We start from the raw sequence: 21,738 nt of genomic DNA on the forward strand, positions 1-21,738 counted from the left end.
GGTGTCCTCATGCCAGTGGTATCAAGCAGAGAGCAGTGTGATGGGATCTAGATGATGCTGCAAGGATGGCAGTGCCCAATGTCCCTGCCACGGAGCTGGGCTCATCAGCCGTGGTGCTGTGGCACGTGGGAGTGTGGGGTGGGTGGGATGTGGAGTCCTGGAGAAGTGGGGGTGGTGAGAAATGCATGGGGACTGTTTGTGAGCAGCATGCAGGATACAAGTCAGGTAGTGAAAAGTGAGTCCAGTTAAACCTTTTGGTGCTACAGCTCTTGTGTTGCACACAGCACAGCAGTTTCAAGCCTGCATCAGCCTCACTGACATGGGTTCAGTGCATTGTTTGGTAAGTAGGAATAGAGCTCTGTGGCCTGTAGGGAGTGTTTAGGTATTCTGGGGATGTTGCTTTATTTCTTTTAGTACTGGGAGAGCAAAGCGATTTGACAATATTTAGAGACTTGACTTTGTCCCTTCACTTTCCCTTTTACTTTTTTCTGGAACTTTGAAATGAAACCAACAGAAAACAGTTATAAAAGCTGCTCAGCTGTTCTTTATTACTGTTTGTTGATATGCAATAAGTTGTATGAGTTGGATTCTGACCTTAAGTTTATCTAATAGAACATATGTTCAGCGTTTCCTTCGGGAACTGGTCATGCATCAGTAGCTGTCAGACAATCCCAAGGCATGTAGGGAGGAGAGAAGCAAGTAATATAGAAGCCTCTTTAAACCTGAAATCTACATCATGTGAATTAGTAATAAAGAAGTATAACAGCTACTGATGCTACGTGTTTCAGGTGTCCTTTTCTTCTTGCAACTCCAGGAGGAATTTTGATTCCAGTTCTGATTTCTGTTGCTTCTTTGATAACTTTGTAGAATTTTGAGTTCGAGATCAATTTCTTTCAGCTTTTTTTTCTTACAAATGTGTGTAGTTAAACTAGAGAGAGGAAAACGTTGGGTATGGGAGAACATGGGTCTTAGTGAAGCTGGTTGTGTTTAGATCAGGAGTTAGGTAGGATGGGATTTTTTTTTTAATTTTAGTATTTGTAAGAAAAAGTAAAGAAATATTTACCATTTAGCAATGCTTCGTACTGGATTTTCTATCCATAGAGGAAACAGTTACTGGGAGATTTGTTTTCCTCAGTTTTACTTTGATAACGATGGAGCTTTTTTGGACGATAACTTTCATTATATGAAATAGTTAATGAACTGTAGCAACCAGAATGGACCCAATGTTATTCAACCAAAGACGTTCGAATGCAGTTAGACTGAGATTATTAAAAATCGAGAGAAAATTGAATATTTTCTGTTCTGCTATTTGAAAGGAAACACGTTTATCACAGTTCAACTTATAAAGCCACTCTTTCAATACAAATTAATTTCAAAACTAATGGCTCAGTGTAATGGTGTACAATTAAAAGCAATCTAAAATATCTTATGCTGCTGTTGCACTTTCTATGCCTGCTGTAATTAGATTATAATTGTAAATATATTGTTGCTCTTAATTTTACATCATGCATTTTTCATCACAGCTTGATTATGAGAACAAAGTGAAGTGGAGAAATACACAGGAGATTCATGTAGTCCTACCCTCGGCTAATACAAAGCTTCTGTTCTTTTTACCTCTACTTGAAAATGTTTTGCAGATAGTCTATTTGTTTTTCATAAGTTTAAAGAAGGTGGCAGAACTACAGGCCTCAGTGTTCAGTTTAGAAGTAAAAGGAAGTTGGAACGGAGCGCAAATTGACCTGAGAGAACACTGCAACCATCTCACTGTTATTTTGTAATAAGCTTTTTAATCTGCTCTAGATACATAAATGAAAGCAGAATAGTTGAAGTTGAGCTAACAAATAATATTCCATTAATAACTTCAAGTGCTATAGCACAAGGTGGCAGTCTCAACTTTTTTATTAGAGAATCTTTTTTTCCTTTTAATTGTGATTAAATGTTTGGCACCTAACTTGATATTTCAGTGTGTTCATGACCTCCAGCGTCCCGCATCTGACTTCTGGTTTCTTTTAACACTGATTTGAAACCTGAAAGTGCTTTTTTGCTTGCAACTTCATGCTTTCCTGCTGCGTGTTTCAGAGCAACAGATGACACTGTTTTAGAAGAGAACTTGTGTTGCCCTTATTGAAACCTTAGAAACATTGGCAGCTCTGTACTTCTGAGCATATATGAGTATATGGAAGTGGATGATAAGCCTCACCAGGGAGCTCTGGCAACAGGTTCCTGTCCTGCCAAGTTTGTGTCCTGCAGCACATCACAGCCTCACACCTCTGGCTGTTGGCAAGTGCCTCTTTTTTGTATCATCTCTGAGTTTTGTACAGGTATCCCTTACATCATTTCATTTATTGTTCTGCTGTTCATTGCTGTTGTACTTGTATGCAAAATCTCAGATTGTGTCTTTTTTATGGAAGATGTGGAAAACAGTGATGTGTTTCTCAGGCAGTTATGGTAGGCCCAGCACTCCAGTTAGTTGATAGGTGCTGTGATAGAGGTTGCACAGAAATTAAGGATATGGTATTTTTCAGAGTGTATGTCTTATATTCTATATAGTTCAAGTGAACTGGTAATGAGAAACATTTTCAAATACTTAGTGATTGGCCCACATTGCTTTTCTGTGAGAAAGAATGGTTTTTCTGTGCATGGTTTCTAAGCGTTCTGCAAAACAAGATGGTAAAATTATGACACTGTTGTTTTCACTGCTTGCGAAGCAGTGGATGACAGTTTTCAGTCGGACTAAGCATAATAAAATCTGTGTCTCAAAATTTTTCCTACTTTACATTATTTGGAAACTGAAATCCGGACATCTGTTGCAGTGAAAGCATTTGTATTTGATGGGGTTTCTTTTAATCTTGAAGTGTTTTCAGAAATGTAAAATAAAGTCCTTTCCTCCTCTAAAAAAGAGCCCTGAACCCTCATCTCTTTCTGAAATGCTGTTGAGCCTATCTCATATCCACTGGATCTATACTATACTTGTTCCTTAATTATGGTTAGTTTTATGGAGGGCGTTGTCATGTTAACAAATTTAAATCTCCGTTTGAACTTGCCTTTCAAACATTTCTAGGAGTCATATCCTATGAGTTCAGATCTGTCTGCAGTTTTGACCTTCCTTGCAGCTGGAGTAGCTTAATAAGTTGTCTCTGCCACAGTGAGGCAGCAAAATTCAGTTGTCATCTCCCAGCACCTAACAGAAGTTTATCATGCCTGGAAAAGTAACCAAAGTAATCCCTGACGTTTTTTTGCCATCTTTTTCTGCTTTTTACTTTTACTCTTTTCCATGGTGCCCACGCATGTAGGAGGAAGTGAAAGTGGCAAAGCTGTGTCAGGTGTCTGCAGTTACCTCTGAGCTGAGCAGTGCAAAGCAAGCAGTCTTTCCAACTGGAACTGTATGGAATGTGCTTTCATTAGCAGTCTGTGGCTTTTTGCCAATGATGTATTCATCACTGAAGTTGGTGATTTTTTGCTAGCTTTATAAGTGAACACGTATGAATCATTTTATTTTGTATATATTTTATCCAAGTTCTAGAGGAGCGTTTCTTACATTTTGTCATCTTAAAATGAGAAATTGCTTGGGATGGAGGAAAGGAAACATGAGATTATCATGAGATTAGTCTGTAACACACTTACTGATGAATATTTGTTACTATTTGTAATTTACACATTTTTCATTTGCCTTGCTTTTCCTTGGGAATTGTGGCTCTGTAATAGGGAAATTGATGGAATTTTAAAAACAGGGAAAATTATCAGGGTATTCACTTTACTATTTTGAAGACCTTATGAGCTTGTCAGTTATGAGTGTTTAATCATTCTTCTTGGTTTTGAGTCCTTTTAATTATTAGTAGCGCTTTGCTTAAGTCTCTCTGAACCCTCTGCAGTTGTTGGATATCTGTCTGTAGGCTGTCTGATTCTTTCTGTGTACTTCCTCTTGAAAAAGAAATTCTTGCAGTTGTAATGGTTGTTATCATTTAAGATATCATTTTTTCCTGTGCTAATTGCATGCTCATTAGATGACTGCAGTAATTGTCTTCAAAATGTGCCAAAAGAGAAAGCTTTCTGTAAAAGGCAGTTAACAGATGGATCAATGTACAGGAGTAGCCCTACAGATCTTGAGGTGAGACTGGTTGACAAAAATAAGTAAAATAAAGTTACTTAAATTGATAATGTAGAATGAGTATCTGAATACTTACTGTTGACAAATAGATGTCTTGTTAACATTGAAGACTGTGAAGCAGAGTAATGATATAACTGTGCAAGCTCAGAGTCTGGAAGTTGTACCTAATTACAGAGCAAGAAAGGAAAAACTTGTCTTCAGTTGTTTCCAGAAGACAGCAATCTGTTGAACTGAGGAACTGTTGAAGAGGCTGTTCAGTATATGGTGAAAGTATAAAGGAGAAGGTAGAAAGGAGAAAAAGCTCCTGTTCTTCTGTCGTGTGTTAATGCATCTTCTGTGCTATGAACTGAACTGCAACACTGATGGAGGTGCGGGGGAATTTTTTGCCTTTATTTTAGCCAGTCCTAGGGGGTAAGAGTTCCTGATTCATTTTAGTGCTTCATGTACAGCATTGTGTATTAGCAGCGATAGGGAGGGAAGGAGTGCTGAAATGGGAAGCTCGTTTTTTGGCAGTACAGCCCAAGTCATTGTATGTTGCAGTCACAAATGCCAAGTGGGTGTGAGTGGGCTCGTGGTGGGACTTTCCATTGGTACCAGTGGCGAGTACTGATCCGTCCAGTGCTGTTATCTCAAATCTGAGTTGTTTTTTAATGGCTTCAGACACACCATTGCCTCCACAACTTCCAGAATTGCATTTCGTCTTGAGGCAGTTTGTAGAAAAGTAATGTTCCATAGAGTGCTTGGGAAATGGAAGCAGAACTTTTAAATGAGTTTATGAGTACTGTGGTTTTGAAGGCAAAGAATCTCAAGTACATTTGGAATTGATGTGGCTTTTGTCCAGATGTCAGTGTGTTTTGTGCACTCATGTTTTACAATTTCTTTTGGCTGTAATGTTAATTCTAAACACATAAATCAGAACAGTTTCCAGTGCTTTGTCCACCCAGATGCCTTGTACTGCTGAGAGGTGTTCTTGTCTTGCTAGTTCCTCAAGATACAAAATCTGCACGAGCCTCTGGCTGCATGGATTTCAAAGACTCTCAAGAGTGGATTGAATATGGCAGCTCTTAAGGATGATAAATACAAGTGAGTCGATTTCTTGGGTGATGGAGCTGAGAAGTCATCTGTTGATTTGAATAATTTTGATAAATGAATCTAGGAGTGTAGCTTCAGACTAGGAGCAGTTGACAAGCCTTATATTTTTGAACACAGTATAATTTGTATTTATTTTTATTTTTTGAGTGTGGCAGGCTTTCTTTTGCGTGGGTTATTTAGCTCGTGCTTGCACTTGTTCTATCTTTTTTTGCTCTCTGTATCTTAGTGTGAAGGCACTTCCATTTGTATCTTAGGAAAGTGTTCCCACTTGGGCGTTCTGCTGTTCAGGAGTCAGTCTGTAGTTGAAGGTAATTTCGATGTTGGTAGCGTATTGTATGTGTGCACGTAATGCTACTCAGTAGCATGCTGAACAGCAAACCAGAACTAGCTTTATAGATTGATAGGAAGTCCTACGTTAGGGAATAATCGTGGCATAATTGTAGTTTGTGTGTTAGAAAGAAAAGAGCTGGCCTTTCTGTTACAGAAAACATCTCAAATATTTTTGTTCTGAACATTTGTTTGCTTTTATTACAGCATGAAACATTGTTTCAGGAAGAGAAAACAAAGTTTTTAATCTGGTTGTTTTCTTAAAATAGAGATTGGAAAGGCCTTGCTCCCAGGTTGTAGCAGCAGCAAGCTGTAGGTCGGCATGCTGTGGCTGCAGTACAAGTGTACTTGCAGGAGCAGCATCAGGGATTGCTTAAACACTGAGTGGAGCACTGTGCACACAGACCCGGGGAAGCTCTCCAAAATTTAAGTTATTAAAGCTGCTTCTGGAGTCCTAAAGCATTGCAGTGCTGAATATTTTAATAATACTTAGAGCTGTGAAACTGAAGCATGGTTTTAACATCTGGTCTGTTACAAGCTACATTACAAGTGAGAAAAACACCGCGAAAGTGCCAACTTTTCTGTGGCCTCAATGTATTGTTGTGATTATTCCAAAATAGACTTCGGGACCACTGATTTTAAGTCCTGCCATCTTGATTCTATTATGTCTGTGATGGTGGATTTCTAATAGTAACTCACTGTGTGTTCAGACTGGAGAAATACTTGTCCTGTTGAAGCTGTCATTGAGGAAGGGGTTGTTTGATGCCTGTCAGCCCTGATTATGTTCAGTCAGACAGGTGTTGCATCATTTCTTCCTTTGGGGATTTTGGTGTGCGATGAAAAGCATTTTGGAATTAGAAGGTGATTTCTAGACATACACAAGTGTGCTCTCTTGTTCTTTCCCCCACCTTCCCTGTTTTAAATGGCTTTTGATGTGGTTTTTCATATCATGCCAGTGGCAGTCATTGCAAAGAACATCTGCCCACAAATCTCAGTGGCGTGGCTACGTCATCTTATGGCACAGATAGGCATACAAGGACAGGGAAAGGCACCTTAGCATCTCATCTTTGTTGATGGAATTCAGTAGAGAGAAGTTTTAAATGTACGAGCTGAACAAAAATGTTTCTTAAAGTTTGTTTTACATGAAGCAATGCTGAAGTCAGAACTTCTGATTAAAAGAGCAATTAAAAAAAAAGAAAAGCCAAATTTATTTTGGATTTTCTGTGTTGTAGCTCTTAAATTACGTTATCCTATGGAGTATTCTTTCACCTGTAGTCATATGGTGTTAGGAAATGTGATCATGTCCTGGTCCTCTACAAGAGACGTATTTAATGGGGCCAGGCTGCTCATCTTTTTGGCTTAGCACACTTTAACTGCACGTGTGAGCAGGCTTTGACTGACTGGGGAGGTTCTCAGAGCAGGTGAGTGACCTATGCTCAGGTGGGGCAAGAGGCCCAGAGATGTGCAGTGCTGTCAGTGGCCAATGTGCCAGCTTGCTGTCTGGTGGTAGTGGTTCCTGCTGCCTTTGTTATGAAAATCATTTGTCTTGATCTTCTCAGTGGGTCTAGTCCTGTCTCTTGTGCTGAAAGCCAGGTTCTGCTGAGATAGAATATTACTGCTATGCTTCTTTCTTTTATCTGTCGATCCCTACCAGATTTCTGTGGCTATTCCAGTGAAGCTTTTGGATGCAGCGTTCTTAGCCTAGAACTTCTTTAGTAGACTTCTGGGAAAGAGACAGTTTAGTTTTTCCCTTGTGGGATTTTTCCTTTGCCTGAAATTGAATCCTGCTGGTCTCCAGTAGTATCCTGTGACTTGTGAGCTCTGTTTTCAAACCAGTGCCTTTTTAATAAAAGCTTTTACTGTGGGCATGTGGTTTCCCTCCTCTACTGAGGGAGTGGGTGTTGATCGGGGTAATTCTGAAAACTGTTCAATAGAAGTGTTTTTTTAGGCTTAATTTATGCTGGGGAACCACTTTGGCACTGGAGGTTGAACCCTGGCATTGGAAGCTGTCAGAGTAATTCCTTGAAGCTGATGGGGCAGACGTAGGTTTGTTTGAATTGCAGTGGCAGATGTCTGCCCCCTCTGATTTAAATGGAAGTATGCTGTGCAGTCAACACTTGTTTTAATGATAATACGTGACTTCCTAGCTGTTAAATTGGCAAAAGTGATTTATTTTTATGTTGGTGTCTTTTAATGTGCACCGTATGCTGATATTTGTTATGCTGCAATTACTGACATTGAAGACCTATTAAAAAAAAAGCTATGTTCACAGGTTGGTTGAACTTCTACACTTATTTGCTTTTAGTGAATAAAAGTAAATAAGGAGATCTTGCTTGCAAGTCCTTCTGAATACATAGCTTATTTTGATTTAAAGATGGTTATTATCTTCCTATTAATGGAAACATAGCTCTTTCACATCTGTTGTCTTCTTTTGTAGCACTTCATTGTTTTGCCATCAGCAGTGAGAATACATGCTGGTTTTTAACTTTTTGGTTCTTTTTTTTTTTTTTTTTTTTTTTTTTTTTTTTTTTGTAAAGAGAGTGCTTATATCATAGAATCATTGGCAGGCATTGCCCAAGGCTGCAGCCAGTCACAGCGCTCTGTTCCAGCAGCATTCATACTTCGAATAAGCTGCTTCACTTCACAATTTCAAAAGTGAAATTTACAGTTGTGAATTTACAGAAATTTCAATGGAAGTTGATAAATTATGCTGCTAGAAGAAGTTATAGAAGAGAACCTGTGTCTGTGTTTGGTTGAGTCTGTTGTCGTTTCTCTGACCTGGCCCAGCTTGCCTTATTGCTTTCTGTGGGTAATTGCAGGGAGGTGCAGAGCCCAGAGGTGGGCAGGTCGGTGCTAGTTGTGCACTGTTCTTGCCTGTTTGCCCATAGCTTTCCTCCCTTGTGATGAAGCAGCTGCCTGGAAGGAGCAGGGTGCACCAAACTGGCCCACAGATGGCTCAGCATCTTGCAGTCCTTCCTGGATGCTGTGGCTGAAGGAGTTGCAGGCTTCAATCTGGGGCAGAAGAGAAGCTTGAGAGTTTGGTGGAGAGTATGAGGAAGTTGTGACAGTAGTGAACTTCACATGGATAAAAAGTGCAGAAACGTGGAGGCAGTTTAGGATGTGAGCCAACAGGTAGCAACTTCTGCAGGATTTTGCAGTAAAATCTTGGTAATTTTACATTAAAGTCAACTTTTTTTAAAGGGTTCTTTCTCTTGTATTTAAAAAAATAATAATGTAAAAATAAACAAAATATCTTGATTTAATACTTTGGAAAGTAAACAGTGGCCAAAACCTGAATACTTTTGAAGTAATATAGAAACTCAGGGCTGTAAATCTGAGTAGTACTTATGTTGGGAAAAAGGCTGGGTGTGCAGTGAATTAGTCAGATGAACGCTGTCTCACATGTTCAACTCTTTTGAGTCTATGCAGCTTTCTTCCTGCTTCTCTCTGCAGCTTTTTATGTGAGGAAGTTTTATACGTGCAAAAGAGGGGTGATCTATAATGTATGTAGTCAAGTGCAGGTAGCTGTAATGATCGAGCAATATTGTCTGAGTTTTCATGGTGTTTGTTTCACAGTATGCATCGTGGCTGGTGTCCATTTGGGTATCAGGTCATTGACATGGATACTATTACTGCGCTGTCTGGAGGATGAGGGCACTCAGATATGATGGGCCAGTACTGCTGTTCTGTTGGACGCATGGGTGGGGATGCTGCTCTTGTATCTGGTGCACCTGGAAGTTGGGCTGTTAAATAACCAGCCTGCATCTACTGGATACAGCCTCACTGCATACGTTTGTATACTGAGCTGAAGATGGGAACAGTTCCAGTAGGTCAGTGATAGCTTGTCTGAGCTGTTGTGAAAATTATGCTTAAAAAGGGATCAAGCTTTTGGTAGAGAGTAAAACTTAACGCGTTCAGTATGTTCTGTGTGCAGCATCTCTTTCTCATGTCCTTATTATAAATGGAGCATATTTAATTTCAAGTATGAATTTTTCCCTATTTCTGATTACAGATGGAATTAATAAATGTGGTTTCTGATTACAGAATACCACTGGTTCTCTGGGTCTCCAAGCAAAAACAAGCTAAGATTTTTGTTCAGACCTTCACTTTGCTTTTTGATCATTCTTGCAGTTTTGGAAAAATGCAAATGCTTAGCTAGCTTCCTCTTGTGACTCATAAGGCCTTCAAGTAAGCTGCTGTATTACTGCAGAGCTTGTTCCCTTCCAGACAGGCAGTTTCTGAAAGAATCTTTCCCATTAGAGGCTGCCTTGCTTCTTGTCAGTGAAAAGCTGATGTTTTAGACCATCGTATCGGATTTGTTTCTGTACTTAAATCTGAGCGTGTGAATTCTTCTTGACTTCAGACAACTGAACTTGCAGATTTGTCTTTCTTTTAGGATGGAAGTTTGAGCACATCAAAAGAAAAAAAAGTAGAAAGCAGTAGTTTGTGAAGTTGATGGTTAGAAAGCTAACTACAGCAGTCTTTTGTTTTGTTTTTGTTAGACATAGAATTGAAACAGGTTTGAGAAATCAGAAGTACAGTAATTAGAGGCTTTTCAGGATATGTTACTCTAAATTATAAATGTGCTATATTAAACTTCTTTGAAAAAGGGAAGATGATAAACCCTGAGTTTCTGTGAATATACAATTTCCTTAAACCTTCAAAATGAATGCATTCTAATTTGTACATCAAAAATTTCCCTTTCAATCATAGTTCAGTACAATATTGTGCTTAAAATAATCCTGTAGTACAGGGAAAATAGAAAATTGAATGCCATGTGACACTAAAGCTAGAATAAAAATAGGTGTGAAGGATGGGTATTTTGGTCACTCGTATCAAATACCTTCTGAAGAAATATGGATTACAGTAGGGTTTCCATGGTTCTTTGGCATGGTTGTGCCGGGATGTTACGAGGCAACAGAGGGAGCTAGAGAGGCTCCTGCTTTAGCTGGAGGAAGTTTAGGATTTCTTTTGTGGGAGGATAAAATGAAAGAATGAGTATGTGATGATTTGGTGTCCAAGTGGTGGATTTTGCAGCTGGTGGCCACAGTGGTTGTAGCAGTCTTGGATTCTTGGAGGCCTAAGAAGGAAGGAGGTTGTATTTCATTTCCCCCACTGAGATCTCTACTGTCTACTTCATGGCATTGGAAGGGGCATTTCTGAGATGCCTGTTCTTCTAATTTATCTGAAGTAAATCAATGACTTAGAAATTGTGGGGAAGTTGGAAGCATAGATGTGCCAACTTGTCTGACGCAGTTGTGCCGCCTTGCTTTTTTTGCGGCAAGCCAGATAAAAATTGAGCAGCTGTCACTTGAAGTTTAATATGCATGCATAACTGTAACCTGAGAGCTTAGCTGTGTGTTTTAAAGCTAAATATTTCTTTTAAGTCTGTAGTCAAAGGATGGTGTGATTATCAAAGCTGCCTTAATAAGGGGCAAAAGCATTCCTCATTCTGTCAGTTGCGGAGGGCGTTCAGTGTATCTTCCTGTTGGTCTGGACTGAGCAACATGGCAAACAGGCCAGCTGGGTGAAGGTATTAATAATGTATTGCCTTGGGATAGCCAGTGGGATATGATGAAGTTGTAGTGGACAAACTTAGCTACGTATCATGTTATACTTAGCTAAGTTATCCCTGACTGTAAGCACATGAGGATGTCTTACGTGTGCAGTTGTGAAGCATCCCATTGGGTGATGGTAGCAGAGGAATGGACTGCTACTCTGCGCTGCCATCTGAAGTTTCACACTGTGTCTCTGTGCTGGTTCTGGTTGCTGTAGGGATGCTTCAGATTGAGGAGCTGTAGAAGCAAGCTTGTTGATGACTTAAAGCTGCTGTGATTGGATGTGGTCCACAGTAGTGATAACGGCATTTTTCTGCTCGCCTTATCCGTGTTGCTCTCAGTGTGCTCTTTTAAAATTCAGCACATAGTAGCAGGAATAGAAAATGTTGCCAACAGTAAGTTTTACTTGCTACATTTTGTTACTATGTGTTAGATTTTCCAGAGACCCTGTGCTCACAATGCAGGAAGATAGAATACCGAATCATTTTGCAGTAGGACAACTTGCTTTGCTTGTGTTTCTATTTTGGTGGTGATTGTTTGTGTACTTTTATAATAAATATTTGAATATTTATCACTTAATCTTCGGATAAGTTGTATTGAGATTTCCTGTTGTTTGCTTCTATTTTATGTTGTGGTTTTGTTTTCAGTATTAGAAACGTTAGGAGGTAGTGCCATCTTAGTCTTATTTTGGCATTTTTCTAAGGGAGAACAGGCTTAGTAAGTTTTCTTGCTTTTGAAATCTGAGGAGTTCAGGAAAGACATATCTTAGTATTTTTGTCTACAGAAAAGCATATGTCCTGAAGTGCAGTACAAATTATTAATTACATCCCTAGTTGTACTTTACATTTACATTGGGTATCCCTTCAAAGAGTCTCTTTACTTTGTACTTAAAACATAAAGCAAAAATAAGCCAAATGAGAGAATACCAAGTTTCCTACAGAACAAAGCAAAATAAACAGCTTATCCCACTTGGCTCCAATATTGTTATTGATCAAGTTCTAGCACTGTGAAAGACTACTTCAACTGATGTCTGTTCAGCAGTGAAAGACTGAAAATTAGTGCTGTTTCAGTTAGTGTTGTTATTTCTTTGGAGTTCAAGAGGCCTTCAGAAAAGAAGCTTTGCAGCATCCCACTAGGGACGGTTATAGAAGCTGTCTGAACTTCTTGACCTGTTAAACAGAAGTTTTCCGATTGTAAAAGCAGGTTTACCAGTAGAGGATAACTTTTACATGTACATTCTAAGACTGCCTTTGTTCTGAGATTTCAGTGGATCAATATAGGGTTTTGTTTGGGGTTTTTGAACTCTGATGACCAGTCACTTCAAATCAGAACTGTGTTCTTTTCTTGTCCATAAGTACTTTGTGAAATATCTTGTGTGTTTACCTGACTTGTTTTGTAGAGTATTAAGTCAAATGTTGGTTTGTTAGATGGTTGGGTTTGATTTCTTGTTTGTTTGGCTTTGGAGTTACTTAAATGTTGGCAAGTAAAATCATTCAGAACTGTAGAAAAGTACCACAGGTATTGGTGCTTTTTTTTTTGCTGGATTTTGTGTGTTTTTGGAAATAAAGCTGAAACTTCTGGATCACGGATCCAGGGTAGGCAGTAGAGGCTTTCAAGATCTGCAGCGGTGTGGAATGACTCTACAGCTGATCCGAACCCTGGTAATTCAAATCTGTTGTGCATCCACAACTCCAACTGACTTGGATGTGATCATTGCGTTTTCTTCAATAGCTTTGTTTCGTGTCAAGTGTAGCAGTACTTCCTGTGGGATACCCAACGTGCAAAAGTGCGCAGAGTTTTGGGCTAAGGTCAGTACAAGTACTCAGTGTTGCTGGTTCTTCATGTGGAAAAGCAGCAAGGGCTCTGGGACAGCTGGTTGTCTTTTTATATTTTGTGCTGTCATCCACATAAATGTAATATTTGGTTGAAGCCTTGAGGTAAACGTGGTTTAACTTATGGACTACGGTAACAAAAGTTACATTCTGAGGTGACTGTTAAACACAGATTAAACAGCTGCACTGACACTTGTTTATCAATGTAACAAATAAAGGAGACAACCAAGGTAATTTTTTTCCTGCTCTTTTATCTATTTGTAGATTTCAAGTGTCTATTTCTTAATTTTGTGTCCCTGAAATAGATATTTATTAATGACAATAATAAGAAAGAGAAGAATGAGTAATATTATCAGTATATTGCAAGAACCGCAGCTTAGAATGGTTCATTTCTGAATTGTTCCCCACAGTTGTTCGTAATATATACCTCCCAAAAGAAAGGAAAATCTTAAAACCCCATGGACAGTGCTCTTTGCTTGGTAGGTAGTATGGGGCAACTGCTGAAGAAGAGACTTAGAAGTCAACTCTTTGAACTCTTAAGAGTTCAACTCTTTGAAAGTGTAGATAACAGCAGGACAAGGGGACATTGTTTTATGTTGAGGGAGGGAAGATTTAGGTTGGATGTTAGGGGGAAGCTCTTTACTGTAGCGTGGCGAGGTGCTGGAACAGGCTGCCCAGGGAGGTTGTGGATGCTCCATCCCTGGAGGTTGGATGGGGCCCTGGGTAGCCTGGTGTAGTATTAAATGGGGAGGTTGGTAGTTCTGCATGTGGCAGGGGGTTGGGGATTCATGATCCTTGAGGTCCCTTCCAATCCGGGCTATTCTGTGAAAAGCTTGAATAAAAATTCTGAAGGGAAGTATGATAGCTTAAAGCATTTGCAGTTTTCAAATTCTGATGTGATCACAGTGTGAAAATAAATGACAATCTGATTTGGGCAGAAGCACAATACTGATCATCATTTAGGTGATTCCTGCATTTGTGGTGTAGCTGGGATATTGATATTATTTCAGCGACTTGACATGCACAAAGGGATTCCTTGTTTATGAATTAACATGGACAGAGGTGATGGAGTGGCAGTGCAAGAGGATCAGGTTTCCAGGTGGCTAATTTTAGCTGCTTTCAGCATGGTTGGATGTCAAGGTCATCTTGTTCTGCCTCAGGTCCTGGTAGATGAGCAAAAACTGTGTTCTCACTCAGGACACAAAGTACTTAGTGGTCATGTCTTCCTGCTGATGCCTCCTACTACTATAAATAAAAGAATCTTCAGAGGCACTGCAAGTGTAAAGCTTAGCTTTTCTGTTTTCTACAATAGGTAGGATCATTATTTAATTCTTAGCTGGTATTTCGATGAGCATATGCATGAGTGAGAGCCTTTTAAAAAAATATAAATATGTGGAATATAATTAACTCAGGAATGCATGATACACTAAAATACCAGGGAAAGGCATTGCAGGTCCTCAGAGGATATAGAGAATGGATGCAAGTCAATAAAGACACTTGACCATAAAGACTGTGCACGGACAGAGTTGAAAGCAGTCCTGCTCTAGCGTGAATGGCCATGGGTTCTGGCAAAAGCAGAAGAAATGTTTTGTTCATGGAGCAGGTAAGGCAGGATCTGGGAGGATTTCCTAGGAGATGGAAACTACTTGTATGTTAAAAACATTTTCTTCCTAGGGCTTCCTTTGAAGTTGATACACAGGGGATGTGGAAAAACTACTTAATGTTGTAGGACAAATTTGAAGCGTGTTTAGGTTTTCAAAGGAAAAGAAGAAAACTGATTGTAAGCATTCCTGGCAGTGGTTTCCCCTTGCTGAGGGAAGTACTTTTAGGCAAGTGGAGTGCCTGTCTTGCAGATGCCATGCAGGTGTTGCAGAAATACCTTTCTGCAGAACGCCTTCAGCAGAGTACTGGTAGGAAATGGGATGATCAATGACTTCCTCTCTGGATATTGTCCAGTAACCTGATTGTTTTGACGTTCGTTTAATTAAGATACCAATCTGATGTGTAATGTACCTTCTACCTCTTAAAACTGTGTTCGAGTCTTTGAATGCTGCTTATGTACTTTGAATAGTGGTGCTCACCATCTCCTGTGAATGTGAGGCACGTGTGGTGAAGTCTACAGCTGTTGTCTTACTTGTTCCACCCTTAATATCCCTTAAGGATAGCCCTTCAGTGTGAACAGCAGCACAGCCCATATGTGCTGCTCCTAATGGCTTTTGTGGGTGGCAGCAGCGTGAACCTGATACAGAGCTGTGGTTCTTGACACTTCCTGCTGCCCACAGGACTCAGCATAGAGCGGGCAGCTAACTGAGCCCCAGTAGTGCCACTGGCTGCTGTTTGCTGAAGCTGTTAGCAGCCAGAAGATACCTGGAGCTGTTCTGAATCATTGCATTATTTGGTGTTCAGCTGTATTTGGATGACCATCTTCGCGACCATGAAAACTAGAAGCTTGTTTTTACAAATAAAATGCTCATTTTGTAAATGCGTGACTGCCTTGGGGCTTTCCTTTCCACTTTCTCCTACATCTTCTTCAGTTAAAAATTCCTCTCAGTGCTGATGGATGGAATAGGTTTGTACGCTGCTGGCAAAAAGATGTGCACCTGGGGGTGTCTGATTTGTGTCCCTTCTCAGTTATGGGAGGGTTTTTTGCTTGGCAGAAGACTTCGCCCTTTGTGTTGTACATTGTGCAGCTTTTGGGGATTTGTTTCCAGTGTACATGGTAATTTATAGCTGTTTGTTTATGACTGTACTTTTTTTAAAGATTTAATCAATACTCAGAATAAAAGACCCCTGCAGAATTAGATCCTTACGTTGCTTTGATTGCCAGGTACATGCAGATACTGTTCTTTGTAAAGCAAGGGTATTTCTGGTTCTTGTAATCTCAAAACAATTGTGTTGCTTTGTGATTTTGTTTGTGTGTGTGACAGTGGTGACTTCCCTGATGCAGGTTTCATTACAGCTTTATTTAGCTTGTGATAGCTGGCTGGTGTCATCCTCCGTCTTCATGGATGTTATTCTCATATGGTAGAAATGTTCGTAGCAAAACTGAAAGAATATGTTTTCAGTTTTCTAACAAACAGCTTAGTGTTGCTGGTGTGCAGAACATGTAACTTAATATAGAAGCTATAGTATGGCCCAAGAAGTAGTGGGTCAGCCTCCAGGTTAAAACAGCCAGTCACCTCGACCAGCATGCTCCCAGTTCTACATGAGGGAGGTAATAGAAGCTGGTGAGGAGTAATGTGGGGGGCAGCTTTGAGTAGGTATGTCATAAGAAACTTCTTTTTAAGGCAACTAAATGTTTAGGAGGATTACTTCAGAAAATTGCCAAAAAGCTACCATTGCCATTATTACCCACTAATTAATTTGGCACTTTTGTTTGTTTGTTTTTCTCAGTCCCAGAATGGTTCAGGAAGGTTTCAGTGTATGTTTAAAATCCTCTGATGTTACCAGCTTCAGTAGCTGGTGGCTGAAAGATGAAATTATACTGAGAGTGCATTAGGAAACTTCCTTAATTTTATTTAGCTGATCTCAGAATGCTAAAATAGTACATTATTTAGCATTTTGCTAAGCTATGAAATTGTAACCCTGAGAGATAAATGACTGCAATTTCTGTTATAGGTTGGATAACCATAACATCAAAGTGTCTTTGCTACAGTTCTAAAAACTAAAATGAAAATTTAATAGTTGTCCTTGTAGCTAAGCTGCATGTTTGCAGAAATACACTTGAAGGTAATGACACTGAGAACTAAAAAAATGAATCCCATGTATCTGTACCACTGAACAATGAAGTTCATCTTGATACAAGGCTGAAGAAGTGAAATCCGAATCAAGACATATTCTTTAACAGTCCCAAAATCCTAAGAGAAGTCATATCCTAGTCTATTTCCTGATTCTTCTTAAATGGGCTTCCAAGAAAAGCAAGGATGCTGACAGGGAATAGCAATGATGTCAAAGTTTCTTATTTTTCTAATGACTTTAAAAAAAAAAATCAGAAAAACATACCAGCTGCTTGCTTCTCTTTGATATGTTGACAAGAATAGAACGAAAACTTACCGAGTCTATTAGAATAGCATCTTTTATTAGGCAGAGATTATCACCTGGCCGTGTCCTGTGTGATCGAGCAGGCCTTCATCACAAGGTGTGTGATGGTCTGGGCAGAGGGGGGAGGGGGAAAAGCAGGGTATGGGTTTCCTCCTTGTTCTGAAAAAAGTTGTGAATTCTGCAAAAGGACACTTACGTAATTGCTGTTGCTTGTTTGGAGTACAGAATTCAATTGCAGAAAGAAAAAAGTAAAAGATATATTGCAGGACAAAACATGTTTGAGGCCACAGCCCAAGGTTTTAATGCCTGTGTTGCAGCCTCTCCATCTCGATGCGAGACTCGTCATGTTGCAGGGAAGCCTTGGCCACAGGAATACGCAGTTCCCACAGTTTTCAGCTTAAGAGAAAATAGTATTTGCAGTTTTACAGCAGGAGATGGAAGAGGAAGAGTTAATCCCGATACCACATGTAGGGAAGAGCAGTCCTTTGGGGGTTAAATTGCAGAACCTAATGGAATAATAACTGGTAGCACCATCTGCTGGCCTACTTCCGCAGAAGGAGTCAGTATTTTTAACGACATCTCTAATATTCATGCTGATGCATTTTGATGCTTTGTGCATTCATTTCTTTCTGTGCTTTGTTGGAATCTGGCTATCTGCTTACAGCTGTGTTGGAAATCCTGCTCTGGAGGGGCGGCGGGCAGGCTCTGCCCTACCTGCGCCGGGCGATCAGCGGCTGTGTGCTCACCAAGGGAGGAATATGTTGATAAATCACAATGTGCGTTTGTGGAGGGTTGTGCATATCTTGGCTGCAGCTTGCTAAATAGGCCATTTAGCAATCTTCTTTCAATGCTTTTCTCTTGAGCACTGCCTGGGGTGCTGAAAAAGCAGAGGGCAAGCCTTTGTCTGACGCCAAAAATGTCTTCAGTGAAGAGGCCAAGAGGAAGGGTAAGTGAAAGCCTGAATGAGTGGGAGGAGGAGGGGTTCTTTGGGCTAAAAGGCTAATGGGATTGAATAACCTTCCTTATTACTGGCTGCTGCGGCGGGAGCCGTGCTGCATCGCCATCTTGAGCTTGTTGCTGTTTGCTCGAGCCATGGTTATTTGTTAGAGCTTGTAGGCCTTGAGGTGGCATTTCAGTGATCCCGCGCCGGCCTCCCTCCCTGCCGCAGCACCGCTCTCTGCCTTTGATGAGGCGCGGGTAGAAAATGGATCCAGTGAAGTGCACTGGATTCAGCCTGGAAATGTGTTTGGAAATTCCTGGTGGCTTTTCTTCGTGCTGTAGTCAGAGGCGCCTTTACGGGTGAGAATGTAACATAAGTGTTATCTGCCGGTTTTTGTCTGTTTGAATAGGAAATTCTTTCCATTCCTTGGAGGGGGAGGGGAAGAAAGCAAAAACATGTCTTCTGGTCTGTGAAGAGCCTGGTGGTTGGGGCATTGCACTTGCGTGTAAACAGCCCCGCATTGGAGAAATAGCACTGAAAAGCCTGAAAATCAAAACAGGACGTACATTTTCTAACTCAGATACTGGCGCTATGTTGGTCGTAATAAAAATACTGCTTTCTGATCCTTTTATCAGGGAGAGCAGTGTAGGCTTGGTTTTGGATTGCTTTTTAAATCTTGATTCTGTTCTAATGATTCTGTTTAGCACCGCTTAAGCCTTGTGGATATGATGCTTGCTCTGAGGGATTTGTGCCCCGGTGTCTTACCAAAGAAGAGATGCTAATGCTCTTACTTTGGGGAGGTCTTGGTTTGTTCCGATTTTATGAGGAGAATATTTTCTGGGGATGTTGGAGATGTGCATCAAATGTATGGGAATGCTTGAAAGGCTATGGATCGGTGTGAGGAACTACAGAGAAGGAAAGAATGCTCACAGAATTAGGGGAAGATTTTTTTAAAACTAATTTTAGGACATAGACTGGTTGTTTAAAGTCAACAATTGATGTACTTATTCTGAAACCCACGCCATTCTGTGGTAAAAGCAGAATTCCTTCTTTGTTGTGTCTGTATGCATCTCTGCAAGTTTAATCCCGGATTTAAAAAGCTTGCACTTTTTCTTCTAAGAAATATTTAGTATCTTAAAATAAGGGTTTTTTGTTTACTTTTTGTCTCTTGCCGCAGCCTCCTTCCTCCAAGAAGACTGATGGTTCAGGATCACATACCAAGTCACAGAATACCCAGGTGAGGGCAATGTCTGAAAAGAAGCAGAGGAAAAAAGCAGACTCTGAAAGTAAACAAGAGAAGGCAAATCGCATAATATCTGAAGCGATTGCAAAAGCAAAAGAGAGAGGAGAGAGAAACATCCCACGAGTAATGAGTCCAGAAAACTTCCCCAGTGTTTCAGCTGAAGGAAAAGAGGAAAAGAAAGGTAGAAAAGTTAAATCGAAACCCAAGGACAAGGAAAGCAAAAAGCCAAAAACTGGTTCCTCATCCAAAACTAAAGAGAAAACAAAAATTGGGTAAGTAGGTTTAAATGTCTTCTTACTTCTCTTCAGATTTCTCAAATCTGTGATAAAAGTGCAAACTGCTTACTGATAATGTTCTCATTTACTGCCTACATAGAATTCCTCCTAATGAAGTCCATGTGTGGACTTTCTTGTTCAGGAACAAGAGTGCTTTGTTTTCTCTTCAGCTGAAATCATTTTAAAGCTGTCCTTTGAAAGGAATGGCTTCTGTATTTTAAATTTATGCCAGCATTACTTTATACTTTCTTTGAAGCATAGACAGCACCAAATTATCTTTCATCTGGTGTTGTCATCTGTTCTGACTCCAGATTAAGTTTATCTGATAATATAAATGCTGTGTTTGTCAATTCTGGCTTATATTTTCGATGTATGGTAAACTGCATAGGATGAAACTGGAAGTTTAATGAACTTGCTAGCAGATGAATGTTCTTACAGATATTGCGTGCTGTATCAAAAATACAATGCATATTTGTATTTTAAGTATTTTGTGTTCTTTAGTAGTATAAATTTAGAGTGTCCTGTTAAAGATTCAGGATACAGCAGACTCAGCTGTATCGAGGTGGGCTCATACTCTGGGGGTAAGAAGCCTCCAAGAAACATGTTAGATGTCAGAGAGCTGCAAGGAATTCCATACCTGGCACACTTCTGACTGCAGAGCTAACCTAGTTCTCCAGGATACTTTTAAAGGAAATAATGTGATTTCCGACATGAAGCTCGTCAGTCAGGACTTGAAACAGAAACCTCAGCTATGGTTCAGTTCTGTTTTGAAATCCTTTGCCCTTCCAGTGACAACAGAAATAGGAACTGGCATATCTGGCTAGATTTAAATGCCTTGTATGCATATTTCATGTTTAGACAGCATAAACGAATGCTCTTTTAATCAGCCCGTTTCTCTGCATTTCTGCTTTTATTCCTAGTGTGATACTATTCTTGTATGCTCCAAATAAACTACTTCCTTGAGAATTAGTCCGATATTATAAAGGTTACTGTTCTAAATGTTACATGATTTTAACCAGAACTTTACTGGCCTTAATTTTTCTGTTTGCTTATGGATTTGCAAATGAATGCTGCTTATGCACCTGAGCATTTCATCACAATTCCTCCTCGATTCCCCATACCCCATCTCTTCTAAAGTTGAGTTTGGGATATATACTCCCAAAGTTGCTTTCTTATTTATTCGTGTTGTATAGCAGACATTTTGTGGGTTGTTCTAATCAGAAAGCTTACACACTACTGTTGGCTAGTGTCGTTTTCTGGAACCTTGGCGTGTGTTGCCCTAAGTATGCTTTGTAGCTGTTCATCCAAATAATTAACAGAAGCTGCTGAAAAATAATCCTTTTGATATGCTACATAATTCCAGTAATATTTTTTAATCAGAATAGTCAAATCAACTCTTCCCTGCGAGTAACAGTTCAGCATTCAGTTTCGTCTTCATGAAATGCTTAGCTGTGCACATCAATTTGCATCCGTTTTCTAGTTGTCACACAGCAATATCAAATGACAGGTAGACATTTGTCAAAATGTTTTTAACAGGGATGCTTGCGCTTGATCTGAAGCTGGTAGACAGCCTCCTATTTACGTCAACTTTAGGTAACTTGGCCACAAGCTGTGAAGGTTTGCATCCCCATTATTTACCATCCCAACTGCCTAAAGCCCCAGTAATATCCTGTCAGGAAGTGTGATCAAGTAAACAGTGTGGGACAGGCAGATGAAGAGTCAATACTCAGAATCTGTTAGAGAACTGTGAAGCGAGTCTTCTGGAGCTACTTATTACAAATTGTACAGGAGTTACATAGATGCACAGCTGTCCAACAAAGTATATTGTTTCTGGACACCCACGTGCATTTTTTTTATATGAGTACTTTCATGTGGTGTTACGTTATGTTAACTCTATTTTATATCTTATATAATGCATGCATTTTAAAAATAACATATCAACTGCTTAGCAAGAGTACGTACTGCAGTGATTTTGAAGAGCACTAATTGCAAGAAGACCCTGACATTTGTTTAAAAATAATCCTATGAGTGTTTACTATGCCAATGTAACTATTGATCTTATGTAAGTAGAACACTTACTCTAGGATGGCTAAAAATTGCCTATTCATAAAATTAAACTCCCACTGAACCTTAAGAGTTTTATCATGTTGAAGTAATATGTTAGAAGGCAGAAGCACCTTATTAGGTGAGAAGGAGAAGGGAGAACTTGAATTTCGTGAAAACCTTGGGCTTTCTTTGGGAAATAAAACTTCTGTAAGCTGTAGAAACCTCAAAGGAAAAGATATTAAAGGGGAAGACACAACTAAATTTTATATGCAACTC

At 39.7% G+C, this 21,738-nt stretch overlaps 1 protein-coding gene across 11 annotated transcripts in view; it reads left to right on the forward strand.

Moving 5' to 3' along the window:
• CHD9 (chromodomain helicase DNA binding protein 9) overlaps positions 1–21,738 on the forward strand; it is an 83,396-nt gene that overhangs the window by 18,332 nt on the left and 43,326 nt on the right. For 8 of the 11 annotated variants that reach the window (XM_052685211.1, XM_052685209.1, XM_052685213.1 and 5 more), the window contains exon 5: positions 19,076–19,413. In XM_052685211.1, the coding sequence (XP_052541171.1) occupies positions 19,076–19,413 (338 nt within the window). Of the gene's footprint in view, positions 1–17,569; positions 17,905–18,036; positions 18,258–19,075; positions 19,414–21,738 lie in introns of those variants that run through there. The other 3 variants (XM_052685218.1, XM_052685217.1, XM_052685220.1) reach the window with 3 other exon arrangements.

This window comes from Tympanuchus pallidicinctus, unplaced genomic scaffold (genome assembly GCF_026119805.1).
Source record: "Tympanuchus pallidicinctus isolate F22 unplaced genomic scaffold, pur_lepc_1.0 scaffold22, whole genome shotgun sequence".
In the NCBI taxonomy this organism is placed as follows: Eukaryota; Metazoa; Chordata; class Aves; order Galliformes; family Phasianidae; genus Tympanuchus; species Tympanuchus pallidicinctus.